Source organism: Acomys russatus, chromosome 18, assembly GCF_903995435.1.
Source record: "Acomys russatus chromosome 18, mAcoRus1.1, whole genome shotgun sequence".
Classification (NCBI taxonomy): Eukaryota; Metazoa; Chordata; class Mammalia; order Rodentia; family Muridae; genus Acomys; species Acomys russatus.
This window is the reverse complement of record NC_067154.1, coordinates 21994155-22003184: the sequence shown is the minus strand read 5'-3', so window position 1 is coordinate 22003184 and position 9030 is coordinate 21994155. Positions and strand designations below refer to the sequence as shown.

Here is a 9030-nt window from a genome sequence, read left to right as displayed (position 1 = left end):
AGCAGCCCAAGCTGGTCTCGAACTCACTGTGCAGCTAAGGATACCCTGAAACTTCCTGAGCACGCACCGCCATGGCACTTCCTGAGTGCTGCATCACAGGCATGTACCGCCATGGCACTTCCTGAGTGCTGCATCACAGGCATGTACCGCCATGGCACTTCCTGAGTGCTGCATCACAGGCACGCACCGCCATGCCACTTCCTGAGTGCTGCATCACAGGCATGTACCGCCATGGCACTTCCTGAGTGCTGCTGCATCACAGGCATGTACTGCCATGCCACTTTCTTAGTGCTGCATCACAGGCATGTACTGCCATGCCACTTCCTGAGTGCTGCATCACAGGCATGCACCACCATGCCACTTTCTTAGTGCTGCATCACAGGCATGCACCACCATGCCTTGTTTATGAGGTAGTGGGGATCAAACTCCAGGTTTCATGCATCACTGCAAATGGGTCACATCTTCAGTCTCCTGGCAGTTGTTTACAAGGGGGGAAAAATGCACTTCCCTCCCTTCCCCTCTTTTCCTTAGGCTGAAAGAGAGCTACAATTCCAGAGAATGTAATTTGTCAGTGAAAAATGCAAAGCCCTGAGCCCACAGCCTTCTCAGGTCTTCTGCAAGAATAGCCGGTGTTCTTAACTACCAGATATGTCTCCATTCAGAAACTTTGAGGGTTTTTCCCCCAAGTTTTATTTATGTATATGAGTATTTTGTCTGCATGTATAATTGTGTATCCCACGCATATTTGGTGACTGAGGAGGGCATCAGATACCCTGGAACTGGAGGGACAGATGGTTGTGCACTGGGAACCAAACCCAAGTCCTTTGCAAGAGCAACACATGTTCTTAAACATTAAGTTATCTTTCTAGGCCTCAGATTCCCAAGACTTAGTGAGCTCTCTGATGGACTGTTTCAATCAAGAGGAAGTTGCTACACAGCACTTCTGAACTTACCTCTGGACCTCTACTGTTTCTGCACAGCCTGCTTGGACAGGAATGATGGTCTTCATTGAGGTTGAGGGAGATCCCTAACATTTCCTATCTCCGTCCATCACGAGTGACCAGAATTAGCTATTAAAAGGACTGGGCAGCCATGATCTTCTTACTGCTAGAGATAGAAAACCCTTATCTGTCTTCACCGAGGTTTGAAAGATGTTGTGATACAGGTCTTAATAAGATGGTGTGATATGGGTCTTAGAAGTCTTAGCGTTGTCTTGAATGCCCATCTAATGTAAGCCTATCCTGACAGATGATTTGTTAGACTGTTATTTATATTCCAATATTACTCCTCAGAATTTTACAAGAAACCTCTCAGCTTTTTTTCCCTCCCTTGGTTTTGCTTTTGGTTTTTCAAGACAGGAGTTCTCTGTGTAGCCTTAGCTGTCCTGGACTTGCTTTGTAGACCAGGCTGACCTTGAACTCCCAGAGATCTACCTGCCTTTGCCTCCTGAGTGCTGGGATTAAAGGCCAGTGCTACTATGCCCTGCGAAACCTTTGAGTTTTATAAAGTCTACCTTCCTGAGGCTTATGGATAACCATGCCAGTTAGACATAGTCAATGCCATGTGACCAAAAGTGATATGCACATTCCTTATAGCAACAATTTATGCATTCCTATCCCTTTTTTGTTTGTTTTGTTTTGTTTTTCGAGACAGGGTCTCTCTGTGTAGCCTTGGCTGTCCTGGACTCACTTTGTAGACCAGGCTGGCCTCGAACTCACAGCGCTCCTCCTGCCTCTGCCTCCCGAGTGCTGGGATTAAAGGCGTGCACCACCACGCCCAGCTCTCCTATCCCTTTCTTCCTAATGGCCCAGATAAGGACTTGAAGGGACCCACCTTGAGCCACGTGGAACCATTTACTACTCTAAGGAATACGGAAAATCCTGAGTTGGGTGACTTTAAAGACTAGTATTCAAGTAATACAATAGACTCCCCCGCCCACAGGGTTTCTCTGTGTAGCCTTGACTGTTCTGGACTCACTTTGTAGACCAGGCTGTCCTTGAACTCACAGTGATCTGCCTGCCTCTGCCTCCCGAGTGCTGGGATTAAAGGCGTGCGCCACCACGCCCGGCTATACAATATACTTTTATATAAAGTTCCTTTTTAAAAAAAGATTTATTTATTTATTGTATATGAGTGCTTTGTCTGCAGAAGAGGGCACCTGATCATATTATAGGTGGTTGGGAGCCACCATGTGGTTGCTGGGACCTGAACTCAGGACCTCTGGAAGAGCAGACAGTCATCTTAACCACCAAGCCATCTCCAGCCCCTTTCCTTTTTTTTTTTTTTTTTTTTTAATTTATTTATTTTTTTTATTTTAGACAGGTGCTCTCTATATAACCTCAGATCCTCAGATATCCTGGCAGACTTTGAACTCAGAGATATACCTGCCTTTGCCTTCTGCATGCTGGGATTAAATGCCACCACACTAGGCAAGAAATGTCCTAGTTAAATATCTGCAGGATTTCTGCACATACAAGCATACCTGGATCTTAATCCTTTTCCATCAAGAAAGCTTGGCTCAAGGAGGGCGTGGTGGTGCACACCTTTAATCCCAGCACTTGGGAGGCAGAGGTAGGTGGATCTCTGTGAGTTCAAGTTCAAGGCCAGAGAAACCCTGTCTCGAAAAACCAAAAGAAAAAAAAAGTGTCTACAATTAATCTTGAGGAGTGGCTACTTACTAGTAGGAGAAGATATATCCCAGATATGGAAGAGAATGAATCCATCGTGCTTTCCCTACCTGGTGTACAAGCCCTAACAGATGTTCTTTTAAAATTAGTTGTAGTGGGCTGGAGAGATGGCTCAGTGGGTAAAACACTTGCTGTCAACCCTGATGGCTGCGTTTGATCCTCCAGACCCACATGGTAGGAGAAAACCAACCCCCACAAGCAGCAATATGAAACACCTGAACCATGTATTTTGCTTTACAATCTATCATATAAGCTCATTTGATTTCAAGTCATTTACATTTAGTAACTAAATCCAAATTTCAGCAGTCATGTTTGCCTTTGTTCTGAGATTGCAATCATTTCTCATTTCTTTCAGAAATAAAGGTCATCATTCCTTTACCTGTTTTAGGAATACACTGTGATGCATTTTATTCAAATACTTGAGCTCTGTGTCTTGTGGAAAATGCTAATTCTTCTTTGTCGAGGTGCTCTTAGCACTGTCACAATTGTTCTTAGCTGACAGTAGGTATCATTATACTTGAAATGAAAAGATAAACATATGCAATTCGGTAGAGAATGACTCAGAAGCTCTTCTCATATTCTCAAGTACAATTAGGTCCAAAACAAGAAAGAAAGAAAGGCTGGGCATGGTGGCACACGCCTTTAATCCTAGGACTTGAGAGGCAGAGGCAGGTGGATCTCTGTGAGTTTGAGACCAGCCTGGTCTACAAAGGGAGTCCAGGCAGCCAAGGCTACACAGAGAAACCCCATCTCAAAAAAAAAAAAAAAAAAACCAAACCCAAAACCAAAACAAAAAAGGGAAAAGAAAAAAAAAAAAAAGGCTGAAGAATGGAAGGAAGGGAGGGAGAAAAAAAGAGCTTTTCAACTAGGAGAGATAGAAGTTAACTATTACAACTTGTCTTATCCTAAATCCAACTTTAAAGTTACTTGCTAAGAAAGTCTTCTATCATTTTGAGAACACCAATAACATTTTTATTTTGTTCTATTTTGGTTGAGGCAGGGCCTACTGTGTAGCTCAAGCTAGCCTGAGAAACTTGTAATCCTGCTTTAGCCTAAGTACAGGGTAAGAAGCGCCCTAACACCATGCCAAGCTTCCACTTAACAAGCAGTTGAAGTAACTTGGGCTCTCAGAATTTCAAACTATAGGTATATAGACAAAAAGTTCACGGATGTAACTCTAAATTTTACAGATGGTAGCCCTGGAAATGGCAGTATACCAGAGCATTTGATGATTAATTGGCAAAGACAGCCAAGGAGAATTCTTTTTGAGAAAGAGTTCAATATTGCTAGCTGTGTCACTGAACAAGCAATGGTTTATACACTTAAGCAAACAACTAAAGAAAGCATAAAGTCTTGACACCTTTAGCTTAAAACCAACTTTATTTGTAACAAGCAACATACAAATCATTTATCTATAAAATAGCATCTATTCCCTAATTCACAAATGTTTCACAAAATCAAAATCCTTCCCAAGAAAATGTGACACTAAGCCTAGATATTACTAATATTCAGCCTAAGCTTTAACTCAAGAATTGACAATTTGACTTTTATACATCAGTTGCTAACCTCAATTGTGCAAATGAATAATCTGGTTGCGATAAGCATCACCTAGTTTCCACCTACAGAACAAAAAGCTTTCAACAGAAGTTAATGGGGAAGGAAAAGTTGCCCCTAAACAGGGAAAATGGCATTCTAAGCAAACTGTAGTCCTTATAACATTCCTGGTACAGATGGCACAGGATTTAGACTTAGGCCACTAAGACCAGACTATAACTTGAGGAGTCAGCAAACCCACTTCAGAAATACTGCTGAGCTGAATGTTTTACAGACCTCATACAGCCAATCAAAATGATGAATATTTTGAGTTATCCATGGCATTTTGATTTGCTTTTGTCATTTTATTTTTCATTTCCTTTCATTCAAAAAGTCACTTCCCCATCTTGGACCAGATTCTTTGGTCCTCTACCAGAGTGTAAAAAAAAAAAAAAAAATTAGTACTTTGTCACTTGAGAGTAAAGAGGAATTTACATGTTATTGAAGATAACTCTAAAAGAGTATAGAAAACTTTATATAGCATAAAACATCTGTATATATACACCATTTGTCATGTATATTTATTATGACAACCATATATATTAATAAACTGTCAAAAGGTAAGCACCTGTAACGTAACAATGTCAGTTTTTGTGGCTTACTATTTCTGGACTTTGCCTTACATATGGTGACTGAAACAGAAACTGGAGTATTACTCAGTGAAGACATATACTTTAACTACTGGCCCCAAATGCCACCTACCATCCACTTAAGTTCCTTCCTTACCAGTCAACTTTTAATACAAAAATATCTTCAAGCTGAAAATCAACAACTTTTACAGTAACTTAAAAAACTGACAATATTTCAACACTACACAAAACAGATCTATACACAGCTTGAAGTTTTAAAGTTCTTTGCTGGCACTTAACTTGAGTTGATAAACACTATAACTACTGCTCTCAATAAAATACTGCCTTTAGCTTATACATATTTTCAAAGCCATATTACTTCACAAAACATTAAGGAATAAATTACTTTCTGCTGATAAAACCTCTAAGATGAATACTAAAACTATATAGCCAAAATATTTTAGGGAAGCAAACAAACTCTTTAAGACAGTGCATGACCAATAAAGAAAAATTCACATTATTTAATCATGTCCAGTGAAGAAAAGGTTGTTCCTCTGAGTCAAAAAGCATTTAACGTACAGATCAAAACAGTGAATGTATAAATCCAATTACCTTTTTCATTTTTTTGGTTTAGAAGGGTACTTAAATAATTGGGGATACTACTAGGATGTTTTTTGCTCTTGTTTTGTTTTAAGGGAAGAAACAGGTCATATTTAGCACATACATATTTTCAAATTCTAAAATAAAAGCTGAAATCCTTTGGAAACAGTGGAATCCTGATTTTTAAGTTTCCTGTGACCTTGTAAGCCCACTGAGCACATTATCAACATGGAATCACTAGTTAGCAAAATAATAGTTCTTTCTTTGCAGAAAGGAAGGTGAGCACACTAGATTTTAACAACTAAAGGATACTAAAAACCCACTTAAAATGTAGTTTTCCGTTATTCTGAAGGAAAATGTTAATACCTTCAAAATCTAACAATTCTCAATCCAATTTTTCTAATAACAAATTACAAAATCTTGTAAGACTAGGGAAAATTTAACAAAATTAGGCTAATCAAAATAGAAACGTACTAATTAAACAGCAAATTCGACTAAACACCTTAATCAATTTTTATGTAGTTCACTATGCATATTTTAATCATGGATTTTTAGCAAGGTAAATAATTATTGAAATAAGCTGATTTTGGGGACTGTATAAATTTTGTATATTATATTACTATTTCAATTTCTTGCTTCCCTTTCTAAACCAAATCTCCAGTTCTAATCAACTTTGTCTTCTTCAGGAAAAGGGGTACCATTTTAAGATACATTCCATACAGTAGAAACATCTTATTGTCTCAAATATTTACAAAGAACCCTGCTGATCTGGTGCATTTCGCTGAGGTGCAACCTGTACCCAGAATTCATCATCAGAAAAGGAACTTGAGCTTCCAGACTCAGAGTCCAGTTCACTGAATCCATCTAAGTCCCACTCAGTGCTAGACTCACTCCTTGCATCATCTTCCTCAGTGATGAAACTCTGACCAGGTTCAAGACAAGAAGGATAAACTCGAGCACACAGGCAAATAAAGCCAGAGTCAAACTGCAAAAGGCCTAGCATGGTACCTATATTAATCCATTGGTCTTCCCTACTGTCATACTCATAAACAGTCACACGGTTCTTTTTCCATTGTGGGGTGGTAGAAGTGATGAGCAGCAACTTTTGGTCGTGATTGACGATCTGGTAGTTGTGGGTTTCTGAGTCCAGTGGGATGTTACTAATCCGCCTCCACTCCCCTCTAGCTGGGTTGTAGACCTTCATGACTGGGATGTCACAGATACAATAGATTTCATCCTTGAAGACGCAGGCTTCCTGAAAGTCGCTTCGTTTAAGAGATGCACAATTCAGCCACATATTATGGCTAGGATCGTAGCAGAGCATGCGCTTACTGTTGACAGCATAGAGATAGTTCTGAACCACTATCAGTTCAAATGAATAAAAAGAATGGGGTACAGGAGCCACCAATGCCCATTGGTTCCTCTGAACACTATAGCATTCCACTTCCTTCAATTTAACTCCAGTAATCGGGTCTCGCCCACCTAAGATGTAAATGTAGCCATTCAGATATGCCACATCCATGCCCTCTCGGCACAGCAGTCGGTCTGCCAGTTGATGCCAACTATTTTGGGCTGGTTTATACACCCATAGGTCTTTCCTGGGCTGGGCAGCGAGATAGATGTCATGGTCTGGAGAGACGCAGACAGCTGAGGACGTAATGGTCTTAGTGTGTGCCAAGCTGGTCAAAGGAGATGGCATTGTGTAAATATCTCCTGAATATGGGTCATAGCAGAGAAAAGGATCTCTAGGATGCCCAAAAAAGATTACCATCTCTTTGGCACACATACCCAACCTTTGTGGCAGATTCTCTGCTACAGATACCACAGAGCTACTGCTGCCGCTGCTGTTGCTGCTGCTGCTGTGGCTGCTGTTTGGCTTGGACACCACTGACTTGTACAACCGATCACCGAAACGCAGCTGCAGGAGGGCCCCTTCTACAACGTCCAGGCAGTACTTCTTCACAATAGGCTTGGTCAGTAGCCCCCCCAGGTAGTCCTGATCTTCTGCAGGGAAGTGTGCCCAACGGACACACTTGAAGACTTCTGCAGCACTGGGGCCCCGCTCTTTGGGAGCAGCCTCGAGCCACTGCACCGCCACGTGACACACGGTCTTCTCGCTCTCTACGTCCAGACTGTCGAGGCGCAGCACAGCCAGCAACTGGGCCAGGGTCAGGTCGGCCAACGTCTCCTCCCGAACGGAGCCCATCCTGCTGAGCTGCTTGAAGTTGTGAGCTATGAAGGACTGAGCCTGGGAGCGCAGCTTGTGATGGTCAAAGGCATCGGCAAACTTGAGGATGGCGGTGCAGTTGGTCAGGTCAAGGCGGCGAGCCAGGAAGGAAGCGCAGGCTTCGCGCACATACTCCAGCTGGAGCATATCTGAGGCCGCGTACAGCCGCTGCACGTTGGCCTCGCTCAGGGACACGCGGCCGGTGTAGCAGTAGTCCACCAACACCTCGAAGGACTCGGCGTCCACGTCGTGGATGGTCACGCTGGCCTGCTGGCTCTCGTACATGCCGCCCGTGAACATGCTCTTGAAGTAGGGGCACGCCGCGGCCAGCACGTTGCGGTTGCACGAGAAGAGGCGCCCCGTGCCAGGCCCGCTGCCAGGCGTCACCACCTCGATGGTCACGTCGCACAGCAGCCGCGCGTCGTAGAAAGACTTGAGCTGCGCCAGGAGGGCGGCAGAGTGGGCCGCGTCCTTCAGTTCCTCCGGGCCCGTGAAAAAGGCCGACACCGAGGGCTTGGAAATCCTCTTGGGCCGCCTGCCGCGGGGACTGGCGAGGCGGCGGGAGCGCGGAGCGTCTTCCCGGGACTGCATGGTGGAGATGGCGGCGGGGCGCCCTAGGGCCAGAAAGGCTGCAGACGCCGGGCTCCTCCTCACGCCTCCCTCGCCGACGGCGACTCAGCGGCGTCCCAGAACAGCCTGCGCTCGCGGCTGCAATTACTCAACTGAGCCTTCGCCGCGGTGCCGCCTCCCTTTATCGCGTAGCCAGCGCCTGACTCACCCTATCCCTTCACGCCCTTTCTCCTCTCAGCTCACCCTGACACGACCTCGGGATCCAGCGGCGGGAACAGCTTCGGCCGCGTTGGCGATACCAGTAGGTGCCCGGACAAACTACTCTTCCCAGGTTGCCTTTCGCGGGCCTCGATGCATGACGGGATGCTCTGGACTCGCGGGCTGAAACAGAGGGGGGGGGTCGAAACCGCGTTGCATCTTGGGAGTTGTAGTTTACATAACCTATTAGCGCTTTCTGTTGTTGAAGCTTTCACAGAGGTGTAAAGAGGTGGTCGTGCACGCTTTTAATCCCAGCAATGGGGAGGCTGAGGCAGGCGGATCTCTGAGTTTGAAGCCACCTTTGTCTAGATAGTGAGTTCCAGGACAGCCAGGGTTATGTAGCGAGAACCCATCTTACTAAGATAAAATAAAATGGCTTTTGAATCCAGAGTAAAACTACCCATTCTAACTGGGCATGGTGGTGCACGCCTTTAATTCTAGCACTCGGGAGGCAGAGGCAGGCGGGATCTCTGTGAGTTTGAGGCCACACTGAGAAACCCTGTATCAAAAATAAAAAATAAAAAAT

The 9030-nt window shown here is 44.1% G+C and overlaps 1 protein-coding gene across 1 annotated transcript; it reads right to left on the bottom strand.

Moving 5' to 3' along the window:
* Positions 1 to 4527: 4527 nt before the first annotated feature.
* On the bottom strand, positions 4528 to 8593 carry LOC127202216 (kelch repeat and BTB domain-containing protein 7). Its single transcript, XM_051160876.1, has one exon. The coding sequence runs from the start codon at positions 8265 to 8267 to the stop codon at positions 6198 to 6200; it is 2070 nt and encodes a 689-aa protein (XP_051016833.1). The 5' UTR covers positions 8268 to 8593; the 3' UTR covers positions 4528 to 6197.
* Positions 8594 to 9030: the final 437 nt, after the last annotated feature.